Source organism: Diachasma alloeum, unplaced genomic scaffold, assembly GCF_001412515.2.
Source record: "Diachasma alloeum isolate Michigan unplaced genomic scaffold, Dall2.0 Dall_scaffold_00661, whole genome shotgun sequence".
In the NCBI taxonomy this organism is placed as follows: domain Eukaryota; kingdom Metazoa; phylum Arthropoda; class Insecta; order Hymenoptera; family Braconidae; genus Diachasma; species Diachasma alloeum.
The window spans coordinates 327,266-341,787 of record NW_021680793.1 but is presented as its reverse complement, the minus strand read 5'-3'; the positions used below and the strand labels follow the sequence as shown (position 1 = coordinate 341,787).

The 14,522-nt window shown below is 35.3% G+C and overlaps 2 protein-coding genes across 8 annotated transcripts in view; one reads left to right on the top strand and one right to left on the bottom strand.

Annotated features, from left to right (window-relative positions):
• Positions 1-3,776, top strand: part of LOC107044023 (rho guanine nucleotide exchange factor 17) — a 108,364-nt gene extending 104,588 nt beyond the window's left edge. For 5 of the 7 annotated variants that reach the window (XM_015265753.1, XM_015265754.1, XM_015265757.1 and 2 more), the window contains 3 exons: positions 823-1,146; positions 1,473-1,646; positions 2,700-3,776. In XM_015265753.1, the coding sequence (XP_015121239.1) occupies positions 823-1,146; positions 1,473-1,646; positions 2,700-2,962 (761 nt within the window). In that variant the 3' untranslated portion in view covers positions 2,963-3,776. The remainder of the gene's footprint in view (positions 1-822; positions 1,147-1,472; positions 1,647-2,699) is intronic. The other 2 variants (XM_029126534.1, XM_015265755.1) reach the window with 1 other exon arrangement.
• A 6,267-nt stretch (positions 3,777-10,043) lies between these two features.
• The window catches only part of LOC107044016 (prostaglandin E2 receptor EP2 subtype), a 77,430-nt gene continuing 72,951 nt past the window's right edge, over positions 10,044-14,522 (bottom strand). The window contains exons 4-6 of the mRNA XM_029126532.1: positions 13,829-14,070; positions 11,945-12,173; positions 10,044-10,644 (exon numbers count right to left, since the gene is read on the bottom strand). Of these exons, the coding sequence (XP_028982365.1) occupies positions 10,526-10,644; positions 11,945-12,173; positions 13,829-14,070 (590 nt within the window). The 3' untranslated portion in view covers positions 10,044-10,525. The remainder of the gene's footprint in view (positions 10,645-11,944; positions 12,174-13,828; positions 14,071-14,522) is intronic.

Sequence of the window (14,522 nt, the reverse complement as noted above, 5' to 3'; positions counted from 1 at the left end):
GATTAGATCCTGACGGTTAAACAGGAACAATAGGTGGAGGAATTCACCTGTCGTAAAAAATTTGAATTTTCTTTATCCCTTTGACTAACATCAAAGATAGCGCCAAAATATCAATATTGGTTACAAATTTAAAAACTACAAGTGATGACTTTTTCTTCCAAGCTTATGGACATTCCATGCCCCTCATCGCCATCGATATATTCTGAATTTGAATCATCATATTTCAAATTTTTTCAAGAAAAAAGTGTTCAAATACGTAAGAAGAAAATTTTTAAAACAATTTCAAAAGTTCAAACTCTCTACACTCGCCTTTTTCCTACGACAAAAAAGTTATTGGAAAAAATCAGATGAGAATCTAAATTTTTTTCCCAATCTTTTTTCTGAACTACAGTACTGAACACAGTTAACTGCGAGTTATGAGATTCCCGAGAAATGTCGAGCGGTTTTGAGAAACCTGGATTTCGACAGAGTTGTGTTTCATTTTTCTTTCCATACTGTCGCGGAGAGAAGACCTGGCGGTAAACCGTTCTTCAAAAGGCGTGACGAGTCAGTAATAAATTTATCTTTCTTTTCTATACGTTCCGAAATGAAATTTCTCATCTCACCCGTTTGGGGATTGCAGGTGATTTCATACAAAATCACTTGCAATCGATGAAATCACATAATTTCGCTGATGTCATTCGATTTCAACTGATTCCACGTGATTTCATCCCAGAGTGACAGTGATTTCACCAGTGAATAACCTCTCGATATCAATCGATATCGCATTGAAAAAAATCAAAAATAGACAAATAAATAATGACTGTTAATAAATTATTTAAGGTGGCTGGAACACTGTGGAACCTTCCACTGTATCAGTGGGAACACCATCATCCCCCGTCACAAAAATGGTGTCAGTGACTGGACAACTGTGGTGCAGTTGTCACAACATAGTCAAAGTGCTCAATACCGCTACCCTTGAAATCGAACATTCGCTGAATGCCAGTGGTGATACTACCCGACCAATTTCATGTATGGCCACGTCTGGGGGTGTCGGAGTATGGATCTCGTTACATAATAGTGCCGTGCTGAGACTTTTCCACACTACTACTTACGAGTGCCTCACTGACATCAATATCGCCCCTGCTGTTACTAAAATGCTCTCCAGTAAGTATCAAATCTAGAATTACAATATCCGAAGAACATTCTTCAATTGTAGCCATCGTACTACAAGTGAAACCATTGGGAAGTGTGATATCTTCTGTTCACTATTTCTTCCTTTTATAAATTTACGACTAGAGAGTTGGAATAAATTTCAAGTTCAAATGGTAGTAAAGGTTTAAAGATGTATTGAAAATAAGTTAAATAAGTTAAATACTGTAAAAGACATCAAAAATAATATACTGTCCTCCTAATACTCAATCGCATTATATCAGGATAATGATCAGTTATGACCTCAGAGCTTTATTTTAACGGAAGCATTAAATTTGTTGCAGGTTGCGATGATATAATCCGACAGCACAAAGCTGCTTGTCTACGTGTTACCGCATTACTAGCGTGCAATGAACTATTGTGGATTGGTACAAGCGCTGGTGTTCTGCTTACCGTACCCATTCCACATATGAAACCATCTACACAAAGATTATCGCAGCCACCATTGGTAACTGGTGAGTTTAATCACTGTTATCATTGCGCTTTGTTATGAGAAGAGGGGTTGCGTTTACTGCTATTGCATCATTATCTTCATGAAGTATTATGTAACATAATGGGAGAGAATGCAACTCCTTCACATCCTTGTATAAGGGTGAGGGTTTAGAAATCCATAATTTTATGAATGGTTGAAGAAATAGGTCAATGCTATGGTTTCATTCTAGCAAAACATTCTAAATCTGTTTTCGAAGTAATATGAGCTTTACAGTTATTTGAAAATAAATAATCTATTAGAAGTCAAGACGCAAATCAGATATCCTTAAGATTCTTGTCAATCTGAAGGAGCACTTCTTTACAAGACGACTATAGAAGCTTCAAGTGGTTTGTATATAGGCCATTCCTCCAAATATCGTACGGAATTCCGACCTCAAAATTTTCGACAACTTTTTTGTTTGCTTCTTTCGAATACTTATGTGTACAAAAGGCTGAATGTTAGAATTCATTTCCCATCTTATGCTGACAAACGTTAAAGAAAGAAAATTGTCTCTTGAAAAACCATATTGCCTCTTCTTGTGAAAATAGAACAACATAACAACGAGATGAGACTGAGACGAAGCCGAGACCGAAACCAATATGTTACAAAACGAGACGAGACGATACCATCTCAGCCAGTAACGAGATCATACCGAAACGATATTAGAATTTTCAATTTTTTTCGAAACCGAACGAAGATTTCCTAAAATCTCGTCTCGTTTCGTCTCTTTCTTCATTCAAATCTGACATGTTAAGTGCGGACAAAAAAATTCAAAACAGCTTTTCATCGGAAATTTTCTGAATTGAAAAAAAATCATGGTCATTTTTCCATCTTATCTGAACTTCATGATGAAAATGATAAAGTAAAACTTTAAATATTGATTTGAGCCAGTTCCCCGCTTTTTCCCTAAAATATATGGACCAGAATGGCCCATATTTTTTTCAAATCTATACGATTCCTCCCCCAACCGACAGTATACTTTCCCAACTTATTGCCATTTATACAGGGCTGTTGACATTTATGACTATTTTTCTAGGTATTCCCCATGGTCACACAGGACACGTTCGGTTCCTCACGTGTGTGGAGATTCCATCACCCACGAAGCCCGATCCTCTTCCAAAAGTGAATCTGTACTCAATGAAGAATACTAAAGCACCCCAAAACAATATGGATCGAACAAAACTTCTGGTAATCTCTGGCGGGGATGGTTATGAAGATTTTCGTGGTCCACAGGCATCTGCCGAGCTCCAAGCAGGACGTGAGGATTCTACGAATCATTTGTTATTGTGGAAAGTTTGACAGCACTTCAGTGGCTCAGACGAGCCTGAGGAATATTGAGCCCGGTCATTGGCACCGTCTAATAGACTAACAGACGTCTGATTGATTCGTCTAATGGACTCGAAGACGAGTATTGATCAACTGTTACAAAAGCCGCTATGAAATTGAACGGCTCCTGTCATTTTCCATGATTGTAACAATATTGAACTGTCTAATATGCGTCCGAAGACTTTCGATGCTCCCACTTTAACGATCGAGACTCATTTTTACGTGAAAGTAACGAGTTGGTACGATAGAAAAATCGAAACAATTGACTGTTTTGAAAGATCGTTAATGAGCGAATGGTTTTCATCGGCACTATAACACGATGAAGAAAAAAACAGAAATTGAATAATAGTTCGAAGCCTCCCCAATTATTAAAGATAAAATTAGGACTTCAATCATATTTTTAATGATTAAAAGTAACATATCTGATGAATAAAATTTTTTGGATGATTGATGAACAATTAGTCTCATTGATTCGGCATCCCCGAAATTTGATAAACATGCAAAATATCTTGGCCTCGAGTAAAATGATAGTATTAATCAAATAACGATTGGATTTTTGTTTTCAATTTCAATATGAATGGATGAAATTGGTGAGATAAATAAATTGATTTTTCATGGTTAACTGAATTAATTGGAGGAACATCTTACGTGATGAAGAGTAACATTTGAATACTGTAAGTAATTCAAATGCGGCGTATTACAATGGTAATTGTCAAATTTTTAAAGAGATTCGCACTTTGTATGATTCCACCGTTAAAATATGGAGAATAAATGATAATTTCAAGTATTTTAGTGCTTTATTAAATTTTGGCTTTTATTTTCAGATTCACAATCATTAGTAATATAATTACACCAATAAGTGCAACATTTCTACATTACAGTTCGCATATTCTCCTTCGGTATGTGTTAGGTATAAGTTATTGTTATCGTTCATTTTGTTCATTATATTTTTTCGTGTTTAGTGACTAGAATATTACATTTAACACATACGGTATTTGATTATTAGATACAACATCGCATGAATCATTTTGCAAGGTTGAGGGACAATAGCATTCAAAAATATTGTTTTAGATTCCTTCCTTACATTGATACACTAATGGTAAGTTAGATTCATGAGACTGAAGTAGAAACATCAATGATTCTTCATCCACTGATACCAACATGATCGCTGTGTTTGAGAATAATGAGAATAAATTGGATGAATGAATATATATTTAGGGGCATATTCTGAAACACCAAGGGAATAAAACGCATCGATTTACCGATCTCAAATCAGTTACCTCATCTGCTCGGCGTTTACTAGTATATGAGGTAACGGAATATGAAGGATGCCCCAAAATTCAGGGATGGAAATTTTACCGAATAAAAGAGAATGAATTGCTGATTTGGTAGTTCCTTTCCAACTTTCAAAATCCTTCGACTTGCGATGTCAACACACTCTGATAGACAAAGTACAAAATGCATGTGAACAGTTGAATCTTGAGTATGTTACGTTTTTCGATGTGCTGAAACGGAATTTGTAACTTAGCCCGCAATACAGTTATGCCGGCAATAGTTATTAACAATTTAATTATTTAAATGTTTTACGCCGCCATTTCCATAGATATCCAAAAATGTTTCCAGCAAACAATATTCCTAGAAATCTAACGAACAAAATGAATTTTGATTGTTGAAAATCGGTCAATTTTTGCGGAAGATATAATAATTTGCAACAATTGGGCGGTGATGTCACGTATGAAAAAATTCAGTGGAAAACGTAGCGAATTCGCTAGAAAATTCTATGGTTTTCTATAGGATTTTTATTGGAATTCTATTGAAAAATTCTATCTGTTTTTTGCGCTGATTCTATTGCATATTCGATAAGAAAAAGTCAATAGATTTCGAATTTCTGCTTGAACTTTTCTGTTTATTTTTTTTATTTTTCATTTTTATTTCCTAGAGATCCAACAGCGCAAGGCCAATCACAGAATCAAATAAATCATATATAATATAAAACAACAATGAAAAATTAACTTATCATAGTTACTCAGTCGGTCGAAGACGAAAAGGATTCAACAGTATCTATATAGGCGAAGTTATAGTTGTGACTAAAATTACCATAATAACAATAATTATAATGATAATAATAAAATAATAATAAAAATTCAAATAAATATAAGAATAAGAATAATCCAGTTATGGAACATGCTTGCTCATTCACTTTTTCATCTAACTCATTTATTCCCTCATTCGGAGGAATAAACAAATTAGAAAGTTCATTTGTTATTAAACAAAGTATAAACTCTTTCAAGATTTTTTCCATAAGAATGCTTGAGCATCAATTTTCTAAGTTTTTTGCATTTGGATTCTATAATGCAAAATAACACAAAATCCAGCGGTAAAACTTGGAAAATTTGTGTATAATAATTGTAATGGAAAAAATCTCAAGAGAAAAATTCGAACAGAAATTCACAATATATTGACTTTTTTCCATCAAATACGCAATAGAATCAGCGCAAAAAAACAAGTAGAATTGTTCAATAAAATACCAATAGGAATTCTATAGAATTTCAATAGAATTTTCCAGCCAATTCGCTGGGTTTTTTATTGAATTTATTTATATGTGGTCACCTCTGATACGTGGAGAGTTGTAGGCACCCATACGGCCTTCCGAGCCAAACAAATGGACAGAATATTCTCGAAGAAGAAAAACCTTAAAACAAAAAAGTTGCGTAGAAAGATAATAAATTAACACTCATAATTTGTCGTCAAGATTTGGTATTTTCAACATACCTTATACTATGGGTGCATGCGCCACTCCACACGTTAGAAGTGACATGACCGCCCAATTGTTTTGAATTACTATATCTTCCGCTAAAATTTCCAAACATCAAAATTCACGTTGTTCATCAATTTTCGAAAACATTGTTCGTTTAAAATTTTTTTGGATATCCATGAAAATGGTGACGAAAAACCCATTTAAATAATTGAATTGTTGATAGCTATGAAGTGAATAACTGTATTGCGGGCTAAGTGACAAATTCAATTTCAGCACATCAAAAAATATAAAATAAGCAAGTCTCAAATGTTCACATGAATTTCATAACTTTTGCTGTCAGCGTATCGACTAATGGTGTAGGGGTCGGAGATAGGAACACATATTAAGGTATTTCCTCAGTGAGTTATACTTGGTAAAAATTTTGCAATGAACTGAAGACCTAAAATTTCCATCATATGTTGTTGAGGACATGTAAAAACAACTCCCAAAAATTTCAAGAATTTTTTTCACGCGAATTTTTGAGATATCCATTGTCAAACATTCAATTTTTGTCTTTTTTGTTTTTGTTTTAAGTTTTTGTCGATGCATATCTCAAAAATTCGCGTGGAAAAAATACTTGAAATTTTGGGAATCATTTTCACATGTGTTCAACAACACATGATCCAAATTTTAGGTCTTCAGTTCATTGCGAAATTTTCACCAAGTATAACTCACTGAGGATACTTCCTTAAGGTATAGCTTAAAATAATACCATCCAAAAATTAGTCCCTGCATTACTGTATTACTGCATGCAGGTAACTATAACCGTTTGAATACAATAAGAAATTATTTGTTAATTATTTGTTTGAATCAAATAAGAAATAGTTTCATGAAATTCCCATTTTTAGAGTTGAATATCGCAGAAAAAACCTAGTACAAAATTTGACAAAAGATTCACCATATTCGAAATTCATCAATCTATCACGGATTAGTTTTTTAAAAATATCGGAAGAACCTTTTTCTCATAAGATGGAAAAATCGAATTCGAGGGGACCCATAACCCCCGTTTGGCCTGTGCCTTGCCTTTTAGAAGCCCGTATTTCATTATTTATTGTCTCCTAAACTGTGTGGTACAGCGGGTTAGATTGGGTTCAACAGCTGGGGACTATTATAAACATTATCTAGGAAAAACATGGGGACAGTCTTAAGAAAAATGTGTTTTCCAGGGATATACCTTAAGAGGGAGAACTCATCGAAAAGGTTGGCTGACCATTTCAGCCCTCAATTCGCGATCTCAACGTAGATGTGGGAGCCATCAAGTGGTCTCTACACTAACTACTCTTGGCGGGCAACCAATGAGATCACTGGTTTCTCCTTGATCTCATTGGTTGAGCTCCACGCCTGGTTGCCTTCTAGGGAGTCCCTTGATTGTCCCCCAAGAGTAGTTACTTTAGAAACCACTTGGTGGCTCCCACATCTACTTTGCGATCTCGAATAGATCAGTTAGAGCCTCTCGCCCTCGATCCTACTCCCGTTTCTGATGTTGAAATTGAATTGTTATGAAAATAATTTTGATTGTAACCATGAACTTCAATTGAAATCCTAATAAATTTATTAAAAATGGTCCCACAGTGTTCATGCTACTGTAAGTTTAGTCTGGCGCCCGCGTCATTGGTCACTTCACTAATTAATAACTCGTTAATTATGACCAAGAGCCCAATATTATAAAGGAACTTTAGTTTAAAACTTCACGCTCTTCCATCCCATGAAATTTTCATCGTAAGTTTTAAGGCCCCCGTATTTAAATCACATTTATGGTAATCTTCGTAATGGTTCAATTGGATTTCCCCCCTCAAGTAAGGCGTCTATACCACATGTGGACGCGAGAGCTTGTCCTACCGGCCCGCGTCCATATGTCATATTGACTCTTTCCGTGATTAATAAAAATTCATTATCTTTCGTACTATTTCGAAATTCTAAAAATTACCTGCACATAAAGCTTTGACTCATCTATAATTTTTTAAAATTAAATACTATAACTATCTCAATATAAAATGACGGTAAACGGATATACCGTCATGCGGTACCGCATATACCATGAACTCGATTTTGTAGAAAATTTAATTTACTGCAAAAATATTCTTCTGATATACTAAACCAAATAGTTCCGATATGGTTTTCACAATAATTGATATGAAAGTCTTGAACCCATTCTCCATTGATTCCCAAATCAGTTCCGTTAACACTCCGTTGGTCGCACTATGAGTGCCGCGGCGCACTTTTTTCGATTTTTTAAATTACACAGCAATAAAGCCTCCGAAAAATTTGAAAAAATTGACATCTCATTTTGAAGTGTCTAAAAGCCCTATCAATGAAAATATGATAAGTAGTTAGGTTTTCACATTTTTATTCCGATACTCCGGGCCGTACTGCGTACTAGACGTATTTTCAGAAAAATGTGGCAACTTTCAGCTTGAATCTCACGGGACTTCTTCAAGTATACGATCTGGATCACTTTTGATTTTTTTTCAGGGTTGTCGTAGATCTTTCAAATTTATCATTATATCGATTTATGTTGCAATTTATTATTATTATGATAATTTATATTTATGGCGCGAGCAACGGCGTTCATAACTTTTGCGCGACCAACTGAGTGATCAACTATTTTAGTTGAAAATTCATAACATCTCTCGAAATAAAAGGATTTTAAATTCTCTAATCATGGCACCTTTATCATTATTCAGTGGCAACCGATGCAAGCAGATATTAGGATATTAGAGAGTAGGGCAAGACGGACCGCAGGGCAAAACGAACCACTGACAGGAAATTGATTGTTTTTTTTTTTATAGTTTTTGCTTCCGAATAGAAACTATAACAAACAAGTGGGTCATTGCATTATTTCCAATTTAACGTAGTTCTCTTTGCTAATAAATTAGCAATTTGCTTCCGGATGGACCTGTAAATAGGATCATTCTATTCAATGGATATTCTGATCAACGGAGAAATTATTTCAAGGTTAAAATTTATGATGTGGAAGTAATGGCTCATTTATGGCGTTCTCCGACTCAAGTTAGTGAAAATGTTAGTGAAAATGGAAAGCAATGAAACAAACTATATAATAATTGTTAACATCATTAAACAGTTCATACATATAAGAAATGCTGTGCCTATGATGCCAACTCGATATGAACATTGGATGGAAAACAATTTTGTTGGTAATCCTCCAATTATATTTGAATGGCATGTATATGGAGGAGAACAGATCAGTTTTCTCGGACCATCTCCGACCGTAAGATGTATAGTTGAATCAGAGGATGAATAATTGGAATTAACGAACGCAGCACTAAGGACAACAATAGAGTACCAACAACATATAAACCATCAACAATATTTGGTTATTTTCTTCGATTTTTTCCTTTCAATTTTATCTTCTAATAGTCACACGGGGGGTTGAGCGAGCGAAGCGAACAGGGAGCGAAGCTAACTGAAGCTGAGCTATCGGCGAAAAATTGATTTTCAAAACCTCAGAGTGCAAAACTTCAAGTCTCCAAAACTTGAAGGGATTAAGTTCCGATTAAAGTCCCACTAAGCCTTGATTAAGCCCCGACTAAGTCCCGATTAAATCCTAACTAAATGCCGATTAAATCCCAACCAAGCCGTCATTATACTCCAATCAAGCCCCAATACTGATGATTTTTTTGCGATTTATTTGACGCTATAACTGAATAATTCAAGAACGAATTATGCTGATCCCATGCTATTCGAATTCGGTGAAGAGGGCATTGAAAGGAATATTTTAATGCGTTATTGAATCTATTAAAATGGTAAATTTTTGAGCCATCGTTGAAAAATCGATTTTCAAAAAAATATCAATCTTTAAAAAACGACATTATGGATCAAGTTTCAATTGGTGTTATTAAATAGCGCTTATGAATGTGTACATTTAGTTAAAAAAAAAAAAAAGGAATTCGATACATTTGTCATGGGGAAATCGTCGATGAAACCTTTTGAGGGACCGATCACATACATACATACATACATACATACATACATACATACGGACATGGTCTAGAAATCACATTTTTCGACTAATTAGACCATATTTAGTCACCCTCACAAAAAAAATTGGAAACTTAAATTTTGACGATTACAATGCTTCCGGAAGCAAAAAATTCAAAGTCATTTGTGGTTTGAGGTGATTAGCAAATCTCACCAAATTGTGGCTCGACGACACTTGTTATCTATAAAACCCCTGTGACGGTTGATCCGGAAACTCACTTTTAATTCAACACATTCAGTGTTTCTGATTTGAAAAAAAGAAAAAAAAAGAAAAATTTCAATTTTTTGTCAGCAGTTCATTTTGCCCTACCCTCTCCTATTTTTAATAGTCCATGCACAATACCCCTTTCCCGTGTGCACTACAAGGGCGGAAGAACTTCAAGGTTTTTCTTCCAATTTTTATATTGAGAAAATCGGCTTTGTTGGGATTTTCCATTTGCAAACGAAAGTTATGAACAATTCAGTTGTTTGAGCGGCCCTCACTCGGTGATTATCAGATAAAATAAGAAATAGGTTGAATGAAAAGTATTCATTCATAATAATTTAAGTCAAAAATGAGTGAAATACACAGCTTCATATCGATCATGTCGAAACTCACTCGTCTATCACTCACTTCAGCGTATCATTGGTGCGATAGATCTTTGAGAAGACGTCAATTCATTTGCTCTGTTATACACTCGTGTTATTTCTACGCAGTGGAATTTTTGCCGTGTTCCAAAGATCTGTCACCGTAGGCAGTTTCATAATGTTATGTCAATTAAATTTTGATGATTCTGGAAATCACCACCCGGTGTGGATGGTATTTCAGTAATAGGAGTGGGAGGATCAGCGTCCGTGCTTGTCATGTGCTCGGTTGTGCCTGAAAAACAGAATGCATCAATGGGCATCATTACATCTAAGTAGCAAAACGTGAAAAGAACGCAAGTTTTTTCATGTTATTGTCTATTTAAGGATATTCAAGTACCTTGGCTATTTTATCTTCAGTGAAATGCTTTTCTGTTTAAGCCCCACTCAACTCTAAAGTTCCGGGCATTTGACAATGATTTTATTATTTAAACTTTGCAGGTCTAAATTTGAATCTCGATATTGAACCGCTAGAAAATATTTTAAAAATCTGAAAAAACTAATTAGAAAGTTGGCTTTTGAAGGAATATTGTTGAAAAAAATTTAGAAATTGCAATTTTTGAAAATTCCGACCATTCTCTATAAATAATTTATAAACAATCCATTTTCTACCATAAAAATCATTTGTTGGGAGTTGCAATAAATTCATTCATATTCAGAATTATAGCAGAAATCCATGTTATGCTTAAAAAAATAAAATTTCCGAAAGTTTAACACTCCGTTGGTCCCGCCGTAAGCGTCGCGCCGTGCTAGCATAAATCGACATAATGATAAATTTGAAAGATCTACAATCAAATTTTTCTGAGGCTTTACTGCAGTATAATTTAAAAAATCGGAAAAAGTGCGGTGCGGCGCTCATAGCGCGACCAACGGAGTATTAATATAGTTGTTATTCAATCATCTGGGAGAATTGAACATTTGAAAAACAAATTATTGGAGTCAATTCAATGACATAAACATGACCATGTAACATGGTAAACATTACCATGGGACATAGCAAGGATTACTATGTTGGAACACTTGAAAACCCTTTTATTACGTTACCATAATAAGCTTTACTATGGCCATCGTAATGTTTACTATTTAATTCTCTCTGTGTAGATGCGATAAAGTAGGCCATTTTCATGTGAACGTACGTATATGTTTACATTTATATTAGGGGAAGGCAGGGCACAGTGGAACGTTTTGTCATCTTCTGCAAATTCCGATATCTTCATTTATAAACAAAGATGTTGATAATTGGAGAATATCACGAAACGTTCAACTTTATTCCGCCCTCCCTCACATAATAGTTGTCTTGAGAAAAATTTGAAATGTGATGCAAGTCCAAACTTCATCAATCAATCGCTCATTGAATAGTAAAATCTGTAATATTGTCCAATTTTGATCATTTCTATTTGATAATGATCATTTTATTGTTGAATCATAGATGCATGTAACACATGCCTAGATACGCAATGACAGGAAAACAAATTTGTTCATGAAAATAAATTATTACATTGTATATTAGAACTGTATGAATTTTCTCAACTCACAAGTGAAAGAACTCCCACGACTTCTTGGAGGCCAGCATAATTTGCAGAGTGGTTTCATTAATCGGAATCTGGGTCTGGGCATTCGCAGCAATACGTAGATATAAGGGTCCAGCGTAAAATGAGTGCAGAGCAGAATATCTGCTACGATGTGAAAAATTCTAATCAACTTCCTCGCGAGAACAGCGGACTGCGGTAACTTGAGAGATAACTGTGCCAATGGAATTCCTATCTGGAAAATAGAACATGAATTTCAAAAACAACTACAGTAGCTAGCATACGATTCACTGTGGAGCTATCTGTGAATAATTCTGCTTATGAATTTTCGTTATTCTACCAAAATTCATGGAGGGAATTTTACCGTAAAACCCATTGTGCCGAGTCGAAGTCAAACAGACGATTTCAAGCATACGACTGTAGATATTGTTACGTATTTGCTCTGTTCCTCCCGCTCAACCACCTTCATGTACGATCGTCTCTTTTTTTCTCGATATTCTTTTCTCTTCGTTGCTAGTCCGCGGACGCGTCATTACATTTTGTATCTCTTTGTGTTCCAAAATCTTTAATAAACAGTTATTTTTTTATTAAATGTACCCATTTCTTTACATTGGCCTCTATTCCGTTGATGTTGGACATGCTGGATTCCCCATGCGGTCGCTAATCTTGGAGTTGAGATTCCTCTCGAAAGACGTATCCATTTGGACGCGACCATGGTTCATTTTTCAAAATTAAGTCACGTACTTCTGACACCAATATAAAGAATGGGTACATTTAGTAAATAAATAACTGTTTGTTAAAGATTTTGGGACAAAAAGAGATACAAAAAGGAATGATGCGTCCGCGGACTAGCAACGAAGATAAAAGAATATCGAGAAAGATAGAGACGATCGTACATGAAGCTTGTTGAGAGGGAGGAAAAGGGCACACACGCAACAATATTTTACTGACCGATGCATTAATGCTCATTTTGTCATTAATACATTAGGTGGGAGGCTTCCAAATAGTTCTGTTTTGTTCGCTTATATTGATACCATCAACATAGAAGACAAGAATCACCGAACTAATTATTCAAATATCTATACTGAAAGCTCATGAATTTCTTTGAATTCTACCTACAACTTGAAGGTTCACAACCATTTTTCCTTTAAATCGGATTCAATGTCACTCTCATGAGAATTACTATGATATTTTTCATGAAATTTCAAAAAAAATTTTGACAGTGTTTAGAAAGCTAGAAACGGATTTTTTTATCCTGTGATGATTGTTTTTTGCCATAACGGCCGTAGGCAGGGTTTCACGGACGTGTAGCATCCGTGAAGCTCTGCCTTACGACTGGAATGAAAAAAGAACAAATTTGAAGTCACAATTATACCTTATTTCAATGGTATTTGGGGGATGTATGTTTTTACCCCATGACAGACGGAATCATTACGTTTGTAAGTAAGACTCCATCATGTGAGGGACTTTACTACATTTAGAAGCATTTGCTTCCAATGATAGCTGAATTATGATATTGAAAAATGTATCACACTTTCCAGTTTCCAACAGAGAAAAACTTTCCACACTGTAAAAATTGTTTATATGAACATATCAATTCTTCTCAATGCGTCACTCATTCTTAATTCATTGATCACATCCGTTCAAAATTTATTTATGTCTCGTGCCACCATCACTCGCGATTGAAAACAATTCGCGGTTACGTGACTGAATTTCTGAATGTCATCACAATATCAATTGCAAATCGAAAATAAGTTAGCGTATAATAAGTATGACGGAAGTGTTATAACAGAATCTTAATACTTCAATTCGTACTGGTCGCAGCAGACAAATCGATTGTTCAGTGCAGTTTTAATACTTTAATAATTGAGTAAAGATGACTTGCATTACCATTTGAGGCATCCAGCAAATAACGAAGGATATTGACAGTACTGCCATGAGTTTTGCGAATGCACGTTCCTCGGGAGTCAAACCAATTTCGGTGGATGGAATATTTTCTGCTGCTAACAATGGTTTAATGCGAGTGGATGCCTTTAAGGTTCTCCTCAGTACTCCCACTCGATTTCCGAGTCTGCGGAGTGCTAGGGAGACTGCTAAGTTGCACCAGACAATTGAGATGCAGAGGAACGTACCTGTTATGAAGGTAAATTGATCATTTGATTAGATATTGAGGGAAACTTATCATGTGAAACTTCATGAGGCGAAAATGGCCTTTTTTGCATTAGACAATTGCCTCGGAAAAGAATTGTTCGTATAAAAAAGGATGTATTTTTCGCGTAAAACTCTCCAAACACTCGTGAAAAAGTGATGAATGGCTTTCGTCACTCAGTCCGTGAAGTGTTGCTCACGGACGTGAATCATCGCTCACGGATTGAATGACAACAAATATCGTTCGATACACGGACGTGAAGAACTTGTCTGTCTCGTATAATTACAGAACTCACCTTCGGCTTGTCCGGTAAACTTATATTCGCCAGAGAAGTTCCTCACGGCCTACCCGAGTAGAAATTTCGTTGGTTTATCATCAGTTACCTATCAGTTACAACCGACATGGTCACCGGTTCCACATAGGTTTCAACGTACA